Source organism: Myotis myotis, unplaced genomic scaffold (genome assembly GCF_014108235.1).
Source record: "Myotis myotis isolate mMyoMyo1 unplaced genomic scaffold, mMyoMyo1.p scaffold_m19_p_11, whole genome shotgun sequence".
NCBI classification, from domain to species: domain Eukaryota; kingdom Metazoa; phylum Chordata; class Mammalia; order Chiroptera; family Vespertilionidae; genus Myotis; species Myotis myotis.
The window spans coordinates 57,481,705-57,500,773 of record NW_023416315.1 but is presented as its reverse complement, the minus strand read 5'-3'; the positions used below and the strand labels follow the sequence as shown (position 1 = coordinate 57,500,773).

Sequence of the window (19,069 nt, the reverse complement as noted above, 5' to 3'; positions counted from 1 at the left end):
AAAACCAGGTCGTTCTCCTATCTGATGGGAACCAGAGGAGCTCTGGGTTTTGCCTGAGATATCGTCAAGCCTCGGGGTGGGGAGAACCCAATGTGCTCTGTTGGGGAGTCTACCCCATTCCATATGCTGGTTTCACTCAGTGTGAGTTCTCCATTTTTTATGAAAAGAGCAAATCGCAAGCCTGAGCTCTAGTACAAATCCAGCTTTTAAAGTGTGATATTCATCACAGAATACCTTGAGGACCACAGTTTGACAGCTCTCACCACTGTCCTCTAGTACCCTACCTTCTACCTAGTTTTTCTCTGCCATATCTAACAAGACCCAATCCAGTGAGACCGTATCTATACATTTTTGTGATTCTCTAAGAATGTCTGGTGACATCTATTGTGTGAATATTTTCCCATTGATAGATTAAACATATTATTCTCCTAAGAGGAACGTCAAGGTAGAGGAATTCAACTTGGTAGTTATATAGACCATCAATATACCCCAGATTTAGTGTCGTCTTTTTCTCTCTCCCCCGATCACTGCAATACCCTGTGGTTAAGGAAGTTGCCTTCAAGATCTTGGCAGGGTGCTCCCAGGTGTGGGGAGGAAATCAGGGCAAGAGGAGGTGGTGGCCTGGCAAGAAGTGAGCGTGGCCCGTTCGTCTGAAAGAGCTGTGTACGGGCTCAGGGCCCAGCGTTCCTGACCCCAGAACGGACCTGGAGAGGCTGTGCCTGGGAGGAGGGCAGTCATACTCACTCTTCATTGACAAAGATGAGTTCCAGAGAAGGCTGGCTATTGTTTACACCAAGACCTACAGTAGCAAAGGAAAGCAGGAAATGAGATGAGGAGGCTGGACGTGCCCCCACAGGCAGGGCTCAGGGGCTCAGGGCTGAGTGGGGAAATAGGGCATAAAGTCTTCTGCTGGGGCCTGGTGCAGTAAGGCCCCCACCCCCAAAGTTGGGACTCGTGGCTTGTCCTGACCCTTGAGTGTGGGGAGAAGGGAACAGTGGTAGCTGCTGTCAGTGGGGGAAGAATAAAGATTTGGCAGTTCGGGGAGGGTCTCAGGGAAGCTTCAAGCTGCGAGGACTGGTATGGGATGGAGGGGAGGGAAGGGGAAACAGCAGGTGAGGGCACCGGGCTGGGTATCACAGGAGGAGGGCAGAGGGACAAAGGGCAGAGGGACTCCAGCAAACTGTACTGGTGGGCTCGGCCTCCTCGGTGTTGGAGTTGCTGGCCATGAGCTGGTCCTCCTCGGCATTGACCAGCTCCTGCAGGACGGCCTCCACGATGGGCATCACCATGGCGGTGGTGGACGTGTTGGAGAGCCACATGGAGAGCAGTGTGGTACAGCTCATGAAGCAGAGCAGCAGCCTGGAAGGCAGGGAGAGCAGGCAGAGTGTCAGCAGCAGGGGAACCCCCAATTGCCCATCTCCCAGGGCTCCTGGGGGGCCTCCAACAGACCCGATGGTGTTGGCCTAGAGTACCATAGCCAGAATTTATCCAAAAAATTGGGTTTTTATGTATTCCATTGGCTTTGTACTCCCAGGGCTTGGCACACAGTAAACAGTAAATAAACACTTGTTGAATGAATGAATGAATCACACTTCATGGGCTAGCAGCTTTAGCCAGAAAAAAGCCCTTACGTAAAGAATAGCTTTGGCCGTGGGGTCAGAGGACATGGCCTTACTGATTGTTCCTCTCTTTGTGGGTATTAGCTTGGGGATGATGTATGTTCTTTGTGTGGAAAGGAATTCTATTTTTGCCCTTGCAGCCAGCAGTTCTATGAGTACCATGGCATGCCTTGCTTTGCAGCCAAGTCACCACCGTTAGTGACCAAAACAAAGCTTACAGTCCCGCCATTCTGTCCCACTGTCAACCGGCTGGAGTCACAGACAAGCCCATATCACTGGAAGCACCTTCCCAGCTTGTTTCTTACAGGGTCAGCCCTTGGAGGAAGACACAGAGAGCTCTCCAGTTGTTTCTCGTCGGCTTTGAAAGCATGCAGTTGTGTTTGTGCAGACATGGTTCTCATTTCCATACGACAGGCCAACATGAAGATGGCCGTGCTTATTACTCTAGATGGAACCATGACTACACACCTGGGACCGCACCTGTATCACGTGACTCGTGTCTGGTGGGCCAAGGTCCTGATGGTGTTTTGTTCTCCTGCCCTGGATATGCGGGTGCAGAGCACCCCAGGGGGTGGCAACTTGCTGGGATTGAGGTAAATAGAGACAAGTGGGAACTCGATGGGATACAAATCCCTGAAGACAGTACAGAGGTCTTCAAGGGCCTCAGAGTCCCTGGATGGTGGGAGTCCCCGTGCACCTAGGAGGCTGCGTGCGATTGTTACTAGTGAGGAGGCGAGTTATGCTGAATGAAGCTGCAGTTAAGTGGGAGACAGGAACATCCTTTTAAGCAAAATCTAATGACTAATGTTAAAAACAAATCCCAAATTATTTGTTTAGACCCTAAAGGGGTCGTTTGACGCCCAAAGGAGTCAGGGCAGTTTACATAAAATGTAGGAAGAAAGTTGTGCAGCGGAGCAGAGGTGAGGTTATCCTGACTGTCAACCTGACCTTCCTGCACATTTTCCAAGGCTCGAATCTCTCCCCACCTCTTGAAGCAGAGAGAAAAGACGAGGCTGCTAGGGCAGGCCTTGCGTGGCAGATGTGGTCAAATGCAACAGGACAGCATGTCTGGCCTGGTCAGTGAAACCGTCACATCTCCTTAATGACAAAGGAGAAGCCACCACTTCCTGTCCAGCCTGTTTCCTGATGCACCCGAAAAAGGTTGGGAACCAGTTTAGGTTAGTCCGTCCTGTTTTGTAACCCACCGCCCTCACAGGCTGGGTTGCTCAGATACAATGTTTAGACTGTGACAGTAAGTGACCCCAGAGCCACACACTCACATCTCCATTCCATGGTTATAGGCCCTGCCGTTGGAGGGGGAGGTGGGAGCCCCTGGCCTGTCAAGGGCCCCATCCCCACTGGTAGAAGTGGACATGCCCCGGTGGCCCACCACCCCCAGTGCCACTTACATGCCCGGCTTGGCTCCGGCCATCATGACCATGCGCAGAGCAATGCGCTTGTGCAGGTTCCACTTCTCCACGGCCGCCGCCACGCAGATGACGCCCACCAGCAGCAGCGTGGTGTTCTTGAAGTATTCGGCCGCCACCTGCAGGGACCAGCAGGTCATCCCCGCCCTACCCAGGGCCCACTCCCCCTCCACGACCCCCAATGGCCTGCCCTCCCCCACCCCCTCCCCAGCCTGTCCATGCCAGACAAGTCTTATCCTCAACCAGGCAAACAAGAAGCAGGGAGTTGAGGGTTATTACAATAGCTCACTGTTATGTGTATTTAAAAACATTTGTTTTTAATTTATATATACATATACACATACTACCTTAGCAGGCTCTATGTTAAGAACTTCACAAAGATTATTTCATTAAACCTGCCAATAACCCCATAAGGTCAATATTCTTCTTCACCTTTTTAAGATATAAAAACATTATAAATATGATTTCAAAGAATAACCATACTTGTATTTTATCTTAATCCTTAAAAATTATTTAAATAACCCTGGGTTTGTCCCTAAGTCTCATTTTTTCTTTAACTATTTTTTTGTTAGAAAATCAATACATATTCATTACGGAAAACTTCAAAATATAGAAATGTAGCCCTGGTTGGTTTGGTTCAGTGGTTAGAGCGTGGGCCTACGGACCGAAGGGTCCCAGGTTCGATTCCTTGGTTGCAAGTTCCCCAGTCCCATTAGAGGTGTGTGTGGGAGGCAATCAATTGATGTGTCTTTCGCATGTCTATGTTTCTCTCTCTCTCTCCCCCACTAGAAATTCTCTAGAAATCAATGGAAAAACTATCCTCAGGTGAGGATCAAAAAGCAAACAGACAAATAAAAATATAGAAATTTAAAGATAAAATTACCCTGAAGCCTACCACTGCTAATACTTTGGTATGTTCTTCAATTTTGTAATGTCTGTATTGATACATAATTGGATTTATACAATATGTACAGTTTTATATCCTGCTCTTTTTTCCTATTATGTCATACCCTGATCATTTTCTTATGAGATTTAAATCTATTGGAAAACATTTATGTTAATGGCAGCATAATGTACCATAAAATTTATTTGGCCATTTTCTTTATGTTGAATATTTAATTTTTGTTGTTGTTTTTCCCTACTACAAATGCTTAAATTGTTAACCTTATATAAATGTGATTATTTTCTTAGGATAGAGTTCTTAAGGTGCCTTTATAACTAGCCTTAAACCTTAAAATTTATTCAATTTAAATTACTCTAAATAATCAAAAATTCCAAAGAGTTCCAAAAACGATAATAGTAAAAGGAATACCCACAGACGATCTGTATCTCTGCATAGTTTTTTGTTGTTGTTCTGAACAATTTGAGGGTAAGTTACATTAATTTTGGCCTTTTACCCCCCAAAACTTCCGTGAATATTTCCTAAGAATAGAAATTTTTGTCTTACACAACCACAGTATCAGTTACCAACTCCTTCCCACTTTTTAGTGATGAGGAAATTGAGACTGAGGCCTGTTGAAAAGATGTTTCACATGTTTGGGGTCCACGGACCAGCTATTCATTGATTCCCTCTCTCCCTTGGCACATTCTTCTCATCTCTGCTGTATACACTGCTCAGACTTCAACGCCCAGTCAGGCCCATGCCCTCCGAAACCTTCCTCAGGACTTGGGACTCTAGCTCTGACTCCGGGCTGTTCCCTCCAGGCACCATTCATTCCACGTGTCACAGAGCACTGAGGGCAGTGCTCCAATTGTTGCTTCCTGCTGTACTGTTTATATTTTTTTATGTGAACCTCTCTCGTCTCCTGATCAAATTTTAGTCTTTCCAATTTTAGTCTTTCTGTATCTCTCTACGCCTGGTAGAATAACATGCAAAGGTAGATGCTCAATAAATATTTGTCACCCACATGAGAATTGCTCTCAGCAATGCAACCAAGACAGAGCCTTGGGGGAAAGATATGCAGAAAAGTTTAACTTCTAACTTAGGAACACGCTTACAGTGGGAAAACAACAGTTTTTAGTTGTGGGAAGAGTAAACATTGAACAGAAAAGGAAACGTGACATTATATAGTGTTTGAAGTAAACAATATTTACATAATCACACTGTTAAGCATTGATTAGGGAAGTAACAACAATTGTGATATATTCATGTCAGGGGGATCCAGGGACATAAGAGACTTACTCATATCATGGGGGCTAACTCAATAATTAAAATCATAATACATAGAGGAATGTGGAGCTTTGTACCAGGAGAAGCAGTTAGCAAATTTAAGTTACTGACCCAAGGGGACACCTCTAATACTTTCAACAATAAAGATACATTAAAAATATAAAAAATATATAAGTTATTGACCCAGGGAAGGGGGAGGTGCAGTGGGGAGGGGTGGGGCAGGAAACTGCTGGTTTTTCATTGTGTTTCAGTATTATTCGAGCTTTAAACTCGGCACGGGACACTTTGATAACATAAAAGTCAAAATAAAGGCAGTCAGCTCCCATTCCCCCTTCTCCCTCCTGTCCCCATGGTTTCCTTGTGTCTGGTTCATGAGTTTTGTGTAGGAGTCTGGGCATCTGCCCTCTCTGTGACCATTTCCTGGAGGAAGAGGCCTCTGTTTCTGGTTAAACTAGTTCTTGTCCTCAACCCCAGGCTTCACTAACCCTGTCACTGTGCTCCCAGAGGGCAGAGAAGGCCCCCTGCGCGCTGGGCTGGCGGCTGTCTGCAAAGGGCGGGGAATCCCCGCCACTGGGCTGGGCCCAGGGGTGGAGATGCTGCCCCCTAGTGGGCGGTGGAAGCAGGCAGGGATGCCTGTGGGCAGCTGCTGAGCTGGGGGGCCCAGGACCTTTCTCACTGCACCCTCCCCTTCCCAGGATACCTAGAGGTAACTTGGTGGTGGAGTCAGTGTTTCAATTTCCTCTGTGTGCCAAGGAGGGAAGTCCTGGCACTGGCCCTCCACACCTGGCCCAGATCAGCCTAAGCTGATGCTGGCGCTGTGCTGCTTTCTGACTTTGTTTGGTGGCCTCAGCTCTACCCAGTGCCCTCCCTGCCCCCCAGTCAGTGATGCGCAGCGCTTGGGTGATGAGCCTGAGTGTGGTTTGTGATCAGGGAGTAATGCAGTCAAGTCGTCAAGAGTGGGGCCTCTGCAGTCAGCCAGGACTGGGCTGTGAGGCCCTGGGTAAGTTACTCAACCTCTCTGGGCTTCATTTTTTTTCATCTAGAAAAAAACGAGGATTATGTGAGTTCCTTCCTTTTGTAAAGCTGTTGTGAAGGTTAAATGGCACATGGCCACCGCATTGACAACCGGGATTCCTGGCGGTGCTTCCTGTTACTAAGTGGGCCACACAAGGGCTGACCGGGTCTGAGGCCATTGCACGTTGAGTGGGCCCAGGCACAGGACTGCCTTTTTGCTTTTATAAATTAAAACCCCGTCCAATGGTGGTGTTTGTTCGCTGTCGAGCCCACTGAATTTCTTTTACAATAAACACCGAAGTTCTAGGATTCTTAATGATTATGTTAATCATTTCCTAAAATGCGTTGTGTGCTCACATTTGCACTAAGCATTCTTTCCCCCCCACTGTCTAATTTCCAAGATTAATATCCTGTGAGTGGGAAACTCTATGATGAAGCTTGTTAGAATTATTTGCACAGAGAAGAGAGATTTTAAAATGAGTGCCCCTCCCATGAGTAGAATGCATGGTTTTGTGACATTCTCAGTGGTGGTTTTATTGCCCTTTTCTGTTCTGTGGTATTTCTCTCTGCCAAGACACTGGATTTGGAGAGCAGAGGTGTTTCTGGACTGAGTTTTAGAAGGGATTGGCTCAAGGAAACTGCTTTGAAAAGGCCGCGCAGAGTACAACAATTTAGAGCTTGGGTTCTGGACTTCAGGCTGCTTGGTTTAAGGGGTTGCTTGATTGTCTAGACGAGTTATATGGTCTTGGATAAACTGCTGAACCCTTGTGGCTCGTCACGCCAACCTTTTCAGTGTGATTGATGATACGTGGCTCATTTACTCCATCGTGACATAGGCCTTCAGTAAGATCACGCAGGCGGGCTCTTAGGACAGTGCCTGGCATGTAGGAAATGCTCAATAAATGTTCTTTGTGATCATTAAAGAAGTAAGAAAAAGCTCCAAGATGAGATTGAGGGTTAGGAAGCAGGGGTGCCAGCATGATCAAATGAAGGAATGAGAGAAATCAGTGAAATAAAGAGCAAGGTGGGCCTAAAAGACAAAAATTCCTCCAGATTTTCTTAAGTGAAGGGCAAGTGCATCGCCAGAGGTTTCTGACCCAGCCGGGATCCAGAGGCACAAGGACAGAAATGCTGCTGAATGTAGTCTGTTAACTAAGCAGTTCATCGTTAGTGAACTGCAGTGATACCTGTTAGCCACAAGCTTTTAAAAACATCACTGTGGACACAATTATGTATTGCTCTCTAGATAGGTTTTCAAAAATATTTTTAACGTTTTTTAAAAAGGGGAGGGGGGAGTATAGAATTTCCTCAAAAAATTAAATATGGAATTCCCATTTGACCCAGTGATCCCACTTCTAGGACTATATCCTAAGAAACCCAAAACACCAGTCAGAAAGAATGTATGTGCCCCTACACTCATAGCAGTGCAATTTGCAATAGCTAAGATCTGGAAACAGCCCAAGTGCCCATCAGATGAGTGGATAAAAAAGCTATGGTGCATTTACACCATGGAGCAATAAAAAAGAAGGAACTCTTGTCATTTGCAACAGCATGGAGGGACCTGGATACTATTATATTAAGTGAAATAAGCCAGTCAGAGAATGACAAGTATCACATGATCTTACTCATATGTGGAATCTAATGAACAAAATAAACTGATGAACAAAATAGGTCCAGAGACATAGAAGCATGGAACAGACTAATGAATCTCAGAAGGAAGGCGGGGGAGATTTACCGGGGAACTTATAAGCATATATGCATAACCCATGGACACAGAAGGCATGGGAGGAGGGGTACGGGGATGCGGGGTGGAGGGGGTCAATGAGGAAAAAAGGGGGCACATCTGTAATACTTTCAACAATAAAGATAGATTTAAAAAATAAAAAGGGGAGGGGAGCTATAGATCTATGGCTAGAAGTTTGAGGAGAGTGGAGATGTGGCTGTTAACCTCGGACTCACACTCAGAATAGTGTGCCATCCTCATGACTCCCCAGGGGGTAGGCCTTTCTGTCATTGGCAGCTTTCAGACGGGTACATGGCAGTTTAGAGAGGTTACTCAACTTGCTCCAGCCTAGTCAGTGCCAAAACTGATCCCCACTCCATTCTGCCCTACTTCCCGTGTGGGTCCAGGCCGCTTCCGCGTGGCCATTCTCCCGGCTCCTGGCCGAGGCAGGCAGGGACCAGCAGGGTGTGTGGACCTGACATGGGCATTCGGTGGCTTTGGGTGGGTCCCCTTGGAATCTCAGCCACTCAGCACCCTGCTGCCGGCCTCAGACCCCGGCTCTCTTGGCAAGTCAGCTGTCCTGGGGCCTCTGCAAATGGCAGGCATGTCACAGTCCCTCAGGAGGCCAGCGTGGCCTCTGGCAATGGACCTATTTGAGGTTTTTTTTGTTCATCTGAACAATTCTGCAGTCAAACCAGTAAACCCCAGGAGGGGAGGCCTGGACGGTTTCCCATGAGAGAGGGAGCCCCCACCACACCATTGCAGCTGGTTCCCGAGCTGAGCAGCCAAGTCCTTTGTGTCTGGCTCTCAGCCCTTCCCAGGGGCAGGATGCTGCATCTACTGGATACCTGTATGTGAACTCCGCCGAAGCCACCTGATTCGAGGACAGAGGCTTTCCAATCACACTCACTGCCTACAGGAAGGGCCCTAGCAGCCTGGGCTCTGGGTCCTCATCCCCAGTTTGAGGGGGACTTCCTCTTCCATCCCTGTATGTATTGGGTCTCCTGAGATTTGGACGAAAGAAAATGTTTTGTTGCTTAAAAAAACATTTTTGGCAAACCGTGCCCTAAAGAAGCTCAAGCAGAGAGCCCAGATGGGTGCTGACCTGGCCTCGAAATTGGCCCAGCTCCTGCATAGCTGGACACGCTGACATAAAGAGCCCCCAGTTCCTCCAGGACTGTCTGAGCTGCCCCAGTGGAGGAAACTGGGCTGGGCTCTGCGCCCAGAGGCGAAGGGCTGGCTCCTTCTTTCCCACAGAAACATCAGCGTGGCCTCAAAAGCTATGAGATATGCCTGGTTCCAGTCCCTGCTAAGACCTGGGTGTGGAGCTCCGCTCTGGGCTGTGTCCGGATGGCTGTGGGTGACAGGCAGCCTGGAGTTAGGCAGGTGGCTGGGCCCAGGTGCTCGGCCTACATCTGCCCAGGCCTGTATGCAGGAGGGTCAGCCTCCATGGTGGGCGGAGGCCAGAAGGCAGAGTGGAGATTGGTGTAGCAAATGCTCCAGGTTTAAACAAACAGAGAAAGCTGGGGTCTAGGCATTGGTTAGGAATCCAGCAGGTCAGAACGTTCAGGAACACACAGGGAAGCAGATTCATGACACCAGACCCAGGCGTCACTTGGCTGTTACGGCTGTTTTGTTATCCCAGCCGGACCTGCTTCTCTGGACCCGGCAGGAGCTGGAATCTGAACAAGACTTGCGGGGGGCCTGCACTGAAGGGCCACGGAGGCGGCAGAGGGTGTGTCTGTGCGCAATCGGGAGGGGTGGAGAGAGAGCAGTCACTCCTGACCCCGGGGCGTCCTGGCAACTATCCCAAGCCCAGCATTCAAACCAGGCTGTTTATTGCCTCAGAGACCCCTCTACCCCCTCCTCGATGCCTGTCTCCTATAAACAGTAAATCTTAGCTAGCTTGATTGACAAAGGTACTGTCCAGTTAGAAGGCCTTAGAGAACTTTAGAAGCAGATACAATGACAGCAGTGGCACATGCTGGAGGCAAAACAAACCAAAACCAAAACCTAAAAGCAAATCTAAAATATAGGTCCGAGCTCTGTATACCAGGAGGGGGAAGTGTTGGCCAGATGCCTACAAGATCACAGAATCCTAAAGTCAAAGCGCCCTTAGAGTCCAACCCTCTCCCAAGGCACCAAGTCCACCTCTCGCATCCCTGGCATGGTCATGTGGCTACACTTCCAGGGACAGGAACACCAGGACTACACTCGCAGCCCCCTTCAGGCTTCCCTCCCACACAGTGGCATCTCCCTTATGGTGCTTTGATTCTTAGGTTCTGCTTTGACCTGTGAGCCTGGTGTGTTGATCTGTAGAAGCCAGAAATCATGCTCCTCTTGAGTTTTCTCTGTTCCTCATGTGACTCATGTCTAGGTTTTTGGTATCTTGGCTAGCTACCTCCGAATGAGCTCCTATCCAGAACCTGATGCTTTGGATACATATGTCTATCAATTCAGCAGATTTCAGTACATTTTGGCCAATGGTTAAGAGCGCAAGTTCTGGGATCATTCAATCCTGGGTTCAAGCTTTACTATTTATTAGCTGTGTAGCCTCCAGTAAGTTACTTAACCTCTCTGAACTTCATTTTCCTGCTCTGTAAAGTGAAGATAAAAATATTAGTCACTTTATAGAGGATTAAATGATAGAATGCATGTAAAAGACCTCCCATAGTGCCTGGCATATGGTAAACGCTAGAAATTTTGACAGCCACATTGCACTGATAGATGACTCATGCTGACTTTGTACTCAACGCAGAGCCAAGGGTCTTTTTCACACGCACTGTTAACATTTATCCTTATTAAACTTCATGTTAGTTCATTGTCTTAGTCTGTCAACATTGATTCTGTCACCATACAGTAGCTAGCCCATCCATCTCTGAGTCATCTGCAAATCCAATAACATGCCTTTTATATTTTCTCTTGGGCTCTGTCTCCAGTCTGCTGCCAATACATTACTCAAGATTCTTTAGGCTCTGCTGGTCAACCAGCATTCAAGTTACTCGACTGTACTCTCATCCAGCCCATATTGGCTCCTCTGCTTGGGAAATTTTTTCCTGTGGAAATTGTGTAGGCTCCAAAGAAAAAGTTAATTTATGTTCAACAACTTTTGCTTAAAAGACCAGGGGAATTATAAAGCTGTTTAGAAAGACTTCAATCAAAAAATGATCAACATAAACTTTGGGCACTTGACTGGGTAAATTTCATTTATCTACAACATTCCTTCATGGAGAAGTATGTAAACTCTCTGCAGTGTTGGAAAGTGAGGCGTTATTGCATTGGGTCTTCCATGTTTTTCCACGTGGTTTATACTTCCTCTCTGCTAGAATGGAAACCTCTTAAGGTCTGGAGTCACTTCTATAATTTCATATCTTTTTTTTCAGCACCTGAGTTCCGTAGACAGAAAGCAGTCTAAGCTTTGCACATAACAAACTCTTAATTCCTGCCGACCAACAAGTCACCATAAAAATGAGCCACTTCCAGCCCTGACTGGTTTGGCTCAGTGGATAGAGCTTTGGCCTGTGGACTGAGGGTCCCAGGTTCGATTCCGGTCAAGGGCATGTACCTTGGTTGCAGGCACATCCCCACTAGGGGGTGTGCAGGAGGCAGCTGATCGATGTTTCTCTCTCATCGATGTTTCTAACTCTCTATTCCTCTCTGTAAAAAATCAATAAACTATATATTTTTAAAAATGAGCCACTTCCAGGCACACATTGAGCGGACAGTGGGAAGATTCTGTGAGATTGAAGAGAGCAGAAATTATGCGTTTCATTTTTGTCACCTTCAGGGTACCCTCAATATCCTATCTCGCACATGGTAGATACAAAACTCAGAAAATACTTTCCCGAATGTTGAGTGAGTAACATGAGGGCCAAAGCCACAGTCCCAGCATCACACCGATCCTATTACCCACATGCCTGCCTTCATATGGAGAGTACACTATTGAAACACCATCAGGAAACATTAACTGAGGGCCCACACGCCATAGACATCATACATCCTAGAGGGCGGGAATCTTGGTGGAGAGAGGACAAGTCTGCAGAAAGTTGGTGTATCTCACGCACCATTTAAAGGCTAAAGACGTCAGATAGGCTCCAAGGGAAGAGAACACTTTTAGCCAAAGTCTTTGGAGAGGTTTCACCAAAGAGGGTAACTGGGTAGGATTTTAAAGGTTAAAGGAATCAGAGAGAACTTTTCAGGGAGGAAGAGTGGTCTGAGTCATGGCAAGGGGCTGGGCAAGCACACAGTGGGTTTGGGAGTGACAAGCAGACGAGTTTTCTGGAACAGGGAGCTCCTGCTGATGAGCTAGGTGCAGGGTGTGCCGGAGGCTGTGGCTCAGAGTTCACTGACTCACAACGAGCTCTCACCCACTTCCCCTCTCTTATTGTCATTTGTCTTCTAAGCTGAGTCTGATGTCCAATCAGACAGACTGTATTTGGCCTGCACTGCTCTCTGTGCTAAATGTCGCCACAGCCACGTGGCCGTACAGTAGCATAGGCTCTTTCACCTCAAATAATAAAACTTGCCTCTGACTCCGCCAATGTCTGTCTGCAGCCCCAGCATAACAACACCTAACCCTTCGCTGCCCGTCTTCTTTCCTTCTCGCAAAGTCACGTTCCCTCCCAAACTACTGACATGGGCAGTTTGATGAGGGTCACTGGTGGAGGGAGAGGAACTCAGGGTCCAGAACAGCATGTGCAAAGGCTTAGTGCTATGGGGTTGTTCTAGAGCAGGGGTCCTCAAACTACGGCCCGCGGGCCACATGCAAATACAAATATTGTATTTGTTCCCGTTTTGTTTTTTTACTTCAAAATAAGATATGTGCAGTGTGCATAGGAATTTGTTCATAGTTTTTTTTTAAACTATAGTCCGGCCCGCCAACGGTCTGAGGGACAGTGAACTGGCCCCCTGTTTAAAAAGTTTGAGGACCCCTGTTCTAGAGGATGAAAAAACCATTACCTTAAGTGCTTTGTGTATCTTCCTTCATCTTGAACCCTCTTTCACCGCCCTGGCATTGACCCAAGCTGGGGGCTGGGCCGCAAGGGGACTAACCTCGCTGGATCGGAGGACTCCAAAGAACGGGTAGAGGAAGGCAGGCACCAGGGCTGCAGCTCCGAGAGGCACGGCCTCAGACACCCAGTACACAGCGGTCACGATCAGCACGTACGCACATGAAGCCTCCTGGAAGGGGAAGAAAGTGGGTGGTCAGTCACAGGGACAGCCACTGGCACTGAGAATCCAGGGGAGACTCAGGGCAGACTCAGACATGGGTACTGGGGGACAGCCCTGGCAGGGGAGTGTGGTGGAAACGTGTGGGACCCGTACATTGGTGTGTGAAGTAATGGCTGCTCCTCAGGTGAACAGATACCTGCCACGCGGTTTGCATTGGCCTCCAACAGGGTGGCTATCAGGCTGTTAGGACATTGTAGCTCTGCTGGTTCCTGAAACTGTGGGGTCAGGGCCAAAACCAACTGCGGTGTTCAGAGCTGAGGTCATGTATATAAAGGTGGAGTTCCTAGAAGGATATTTTGATGTCAAGTTGATCAGACAGTAGAGGTTCTTGGGGTAGCTGAAAGTAGGGATCAACCTGTGCGATGGGTTCACATAAGAGCTCCGACACTGTCCCATTTGGGGCCAGCTAATTCCTTGCCATGGGGGCTGTCCTGTGCATGGTAAGATGTTTAGCAGGATCCTTGGCCTCACCCACTAGGTGTCAGTAGCACCTCCCCCAAAAGTCTCTAGACATTGCCAAGTGTCCCTTGGGGAGAGCAGGGGAATCAGTGTCTTAAGTGTCTGGTTCTCATTGCTCTGGGACTCCATTCCACCTGCTGGACGCAGGAGGAAGCATTCTTTTGATAAAGGAAATAAAGAGTGCTAGGACCTGGCAGGGAAGGCCTGGAAATGTACCAGTTTCCCCAGCCCACTCACTTTGCTGCTTGTAAAGAATTAATTAATGCAACATTCTTGTAAAAAAAAATTACCCTCCTTCATTTTGGCCTCCAGTAATGCTGGCTTCCTGAAATGGTTAATGATCATTGGCTTGCTGCTGGGAGAGGTCACTGTCCAAGGGTCTTAACAATGGACTCGAGGTGGGGTGGGGGTTGGGGGGTGGGGCACTGTGTAAAAGATCCAAGCTGACCGTGCGTTCCTCAAATTATACATCGTTCTAAACCATCTGGGCTCAGGTCTGACCTGCCCTAAAGCTGGCTGGTGATCAAGGAACCTGACAAATCTTGTTCTGTTTATTTCTCCTTTGGGTTCAGAACCAGTGTCTTCACACTCTTGCATAAAAGTTTCAAAAGGTCGCCGTGATCAGTGAAGGTCGCCAGGAGTGATTAACCCCGCTTGGCTGGATGGGCCCTTGCTCCCTCCTAATATGCAAGGATTGTGGGGTTGGGGCTTGGGAAATGGGAACTAACCCCAACAATTGTTGACTGTAGCTCCCACTGAGAATTCCTCCGGGGCCAAAAGATCACAGAGAAGTTAACATTTTTTGGAAGTGCTGATAAGACAACAGAATCACTAGTGGAAAAATAAAAAGGCTCCATTTGGAAAAGAATGCAATTTAGAGAAATACCTCCTTTGTTGTAGATATAAAACTACCCAAGGGAGATCAAAGCCCTTTAGCTCACTGACGGCCACTTATTCCCAACCGTTTCCTGGGAAGGAGACAACATGGCAGCTCTTGACTCCAATTGAAGATAAAGGGGACAGACCATCCCTCACTGAGAAATGCTTATTCCTTCCTGAGAACCTTCAGTCTTTCTTGTCCTGGTCGTTTCAGGGCCACAAGTTCAGCGAGGGGAGAAGGGGAGACAGACAGACTGAAAATGAGAGATAGAAACTTTCCTTGTTACCAGGCACCATTTTGCTTTGAATTAGGAGAATTTGAGTAAGCCAAGGTAAACTTTTTTTTATTGTAACTGTTGTTAAGAATTAGAATAGGTTACTGGAGGGAGTCACCGAGCCACCTTCACCCAGCAGTATTAAGAACAGGTTAGCCTGGGTGGTGTGGTTCAGTGGTTGAGCATCAACCTATGAACCATGAGGTTGTGGTTCCATTCCAGGTCAGGGCACATGCCCAGGTTGCAGGTTTGATCCCCAGGAGCCAGGAGGCAGCCGATCGATGATTCTCATCGATATTTCTACCTCTCTCCTTTCCTCTCTCTAAAATCAATATTTAAAAAGAACAGGATAAAGTACCATCACTGTCTCCTGGACTTTCCTTAGAGCAGACGAAAAACCAAGAGACCACCTTCAGAGGGCTTATCCATATATTCCTCACTCAGTCCACCTGTGGAATTTAATACGTAGACTTCCTTTTGCCCCTCCTCAGAATTCAATAGTAAGCTTATATTCAGTCACCCCAAAATACCCTGTGAAGTTTGATTACAGAGGTCCAGTGTCCCCACATCTGACCCGTAAATGGTAGGTGGCTCCATGTTGGCTGAACTTAATTGGGCCCCTTTGTTGGCCGACAGCTCTCTATTATCTACCAGAGAAAACGTTCTAAAAATTCCTGGCCCCTTATCACTGCCACTGGCCAGCAGGCGTGTAGGGCATGGCAAGTATTCAGGCCATGTGTCTTTAAGAGAAAGTGTTGTCATTTGTGGGTTTTTTTGCTCCTGTTTACAAATAAGGGGGAGAGTTCAAAGTGGCATTCCCCATATCAGACGTTTCCTGATTCTGCTACCCACCTCATGGTTGTCTTTGCTCCTTTTTCATGCAGTGATATCTACCACCCCAGTGACATCCCATCCAAACCTCACTGGAAGGGGCTTGTGGTCTATGTATTTGCTGTCATAGTGCTGGGGAAGCCTTTTTGAAATCTACCTTGGGAGTTGGTTGTAACATTTATCTCCCCACCCGACCCTGCCAAAGTGGGGCTTAGTTATGGAACCCCTGTCTTGTACCCTCCTCTTCTGTAACATGGTAAACTGAGTCTGGGCTCTGGTTTTAGAGAGCTGGACAGGAAAAGGGAGAAGGTCATTCTAACCCTTCCTAAAATGTAGCTTGTCACTTTGAAGAACCATCAGAACCACAGGCGAGTGGCTGCTATCCAGGCCACTTCTCTTGGCTCCAGCCCCGAGCAAACAAGTCCATTTAGGAATCTTAAGGACTAAATATCAGAATCTAAAAATTGGGTGCAAGGTAGGAAGGATGGTGACCTCAAGGTGCTTTTCCGTCATCGTAGAGGAGGAGGAGCAGGGCCCTTGTTGACACTGTGACACACAGAGAAGTCATCTTTGCAGGCCACGCTGGGGTGGTGGCCAGCAGGCTGCATCCAGCTCTCAGGGCATCAGCCACCAGGCTCCATCTAGCTGTCCCGAGGGCGATGGGATTGACACATCTGCCCTCCTCTAACCAAGTGAACTGGCTGGGAAGCTCAGAGGTAGTGTATTTCAATTTTCTTAAGGCACTGGTCCTTAACTGAGGGCGATGTTGCTCCCCAGGGGATATTTGGTAGTATCTGGAAGCACTATTGGATGTCATAGTGGGGGACGGGCAGTGTGTGTGATTGGCACCTAATTGCATGCTGCTAATCACCCTACAATGCACAGGACAGCTCCACTCCCACCCCCCACCCCCCAATGTCACTAGTGTGGCTGTTGAGAACCCTGTCCCAACCAAAGGAGAAACTCAATCTGAAAAAAGGGCCAAGTCAAGAAAGGGCACGTCTATTAGTCTAAGTCCAGCTTTAAAAACATCTCTGCAAAAATTATTTCTAGACCCACACAGAGCAGAGCTCATCTGTCCTTCCGTCTCTCCCCACACTACCTCACTCCCCCTCAAATGTATAGCTTATTTTGCCTACTTCAATAATTTATTATTTTTCTTTTTGTGGATACTTCTTACTAGTCATTGGTAACTAAGAAGCTCAAAGATGGGGTGTCAGGATGAAATGTGGGGAGCACTGCATCCTGCAGTGAGTTCCCCAAGGATAGGGCTGACTTCAGGGGACTCAGGGGGTGCTGCTGTGGGGAAGAAGAGGGCAATGAGTCTCTGGTTAATATCCCCTTAAACCCATTTGATGTTGAGTAAACAAACAAATGTAAAAAGAAAGGGAAAATCAACTCGCTTGGACAGAGCCACTGGCAAGTGACTGGCGGACAGGCCAGGAGAGCTGTCAGCAGTCATCGCCGCGTGCTGATCCCAGCCCCGTTTCAATCAGCGTCTCCCTGGCACTCTGGGGCCCTTATTCCACTAAAGATTTAAGCCAGTTTGTTATTAAGAAGAAACATCTTAATCCCCTTTATTGAACTTCATAGCGTAATCTTGGTTACCAAGTGACTCAAGAAGCTGCGTGGAGGGTGCGCTTCCCTCCCACAGACACGATTAACCTCTCGGCTTATTTTCCCTAAAGTCTCAGGGGTATTGGTGTGGGGGGGGGGTAGGGTAAAGCCACGGAGGGGAGGAGGAGGAAGAGAAGAGGGGCAGAGGAAGAGGGAGACGAGGGGGCAGGAGGAGAGGACAAGGAAGGGACGGGAGTCAAGCAATGGTCTGAGAAGCAAGCCAAGTGCAGAGCCAAAGCTGTGGTTCCTCTGCTCCCACAAACGGTCAAAAACTAGGTCATGGTCTAGAGTTGGGGGCTCTTGTTTCTTTCTTATCATGTCATTTGATATTTCTCCTTCAGGAACACAGAGAAGAAAACACAGAGGTTACAAACAATGAAAGGGGGTGGCAGGGGACCAGGGCAAGATGCTGCGCTCTGCTTTCAATTCAAAGTTCAAAGGGAACTTTGGAGATGAAATGACAAATCCTGGTTACCAGAGCCCGAGACCCGCCACCAAAAGCCCCCCCCCCCCCCCCCCCCCCGCCGGCTCTGCTGTCCCTCCCACCCCCTCCTCAGTGTCATCCAGGGGAGGCCTTCCTGCATCCCGGCTGCTCTCCCCTACAGATGGTCCCATGCGAGTCCTGACAGCCACTGGGCGAGGTGTCCTTATCAGCACATGGGCCCGCCGCCCGAGTCGGGAAGCCACTGACTTGTGACACATCAGCCACAGCTGCCCCTCCTCTGACCTCCCTCCTGGCTGGGGCGCGGGGAAGGGGGGCTGGGAGTGAGATAGGGGGCCGGCCATGGCAGTTCTTAGGAAGAAAGTATTCCAGCCTCCTCCAGGAAAACACTCCCATTTCTTCAAACCATCAACAAAACACCTCGAGGAGCTGCCTAAGCCCCTTCCCTCCACGCCCTCCCCTGCCTGACCCCTCGGACCCCGTGGACCGGGTACTCACGCTGCTGGGGTGGAGCAGGGGCAGGGGCAGCAGCAGCAGCGGCACCAGGATGGACAGCAGCAGTTTCCTCGCCCCGAGCAGGCCCTTCAGCAGCCCCATCCCGGACCTGTGCTCGCTCCCTCGGAGCCCGCCGGGCCGGCCAGATAAATGCCTTCGCTCCTCCGGGTGCGCGTGGCCCAGAAGCCTTCTTCCACCTCTCGCTTCCCAGAGTCCTGTGTCGTCGTGGGGCAGAACAGGAGGCAGTTACAGCCCCTGCTGGCACCGAGGCTGGGCTCCTCGCTCCTGTTTAGGTGGGATTGGTGAGCATGGTCTCACGCCCAGCCAAAAGGAACCGGGAAGGGATGGTAGCCCGCGGCATAGCGGCTCCCTCTCTGCTGAGTTAGTAATAGAGTAACTGCATTCTAGGGCCAGCAAAGGCCCCCTTTTAATCAATCAAAATTCCACCTCCTCTGTAGCTGATTGGCCTTGAAGAAGTCATTGAAAGGCTTTCAAAATTAAAGATGCCAAGAGGACACCGTGCCCTCCATCATTGTCTTCCTCTGTGGCCTCTTTTGGGCAGTGCCAGTTTCACTTCGTACCTGTGCTCCTTCACTGGACCCCTTCTTCCCTTAAAAAACAAACACCCAGTACCCCCTTTCCTTAAATCAGGGCCCCCCCCCAAGTTTGTCAGCAGAGGATGCAGACTTCAGATGGGGCTGGGCTTCTTTCCTGGGACCTGGCACCTTAACTGGGTTCAAATGTCTTTCCTTCCAATTGATTTCCCACTTATGATTTGCCTTGAGCCCAGGGCCTCTGGAGCAGGAAAAAAAAAAAAAAAGTCCCCAGACATTCCAAGTTGTCACGGGACAAAATCTTGCTGGAGGCCCACCTTCACTTCCATTCA

At 48.6% G+C, this 19,069-nt stretch overlaps 1 protein-coding gene across 1 annotated transcript in view; it reads right to left on the bottom strand.

Annotated features, from left to right (window-relative positions):
• SLC13A4 (solute carrier family 13 member 4) overlaps window positions 1–18,974 on the bottom strand; it is a 39,275-nt gene extending 20,301 nt beyond the window's left edge. Inside the window, exons 1-5 of the mRNA XM_036328577.1 lie at window positions 18,187–18,974; window positions 13,006–13,134; window positions 3,029–3,165; window positions 1,187–1,359; window positions 745–799 (exon numbers count right to left, since the gene is read on the bottom strand). Coding sequence (XP_036184470.1) covers window positions 745–799; window positions 1,187–1,359; window positions 3,029–3,165; window positions 13,006–13,134; window positions 18,187–18,285 — 593 coding nt within the window. The 5' untranslated portion in view covers window positions 18,286–18,974. The remainder of the gene's footprint in view (window positions 1–744; window positions 800–1,186; window positions 1,360–3,028; window positions 3,166–13,005; window positions 13,135–18,186) is intronic.
• Window positions 18,975–19,069: the final 95 nt, after the last annotated feature.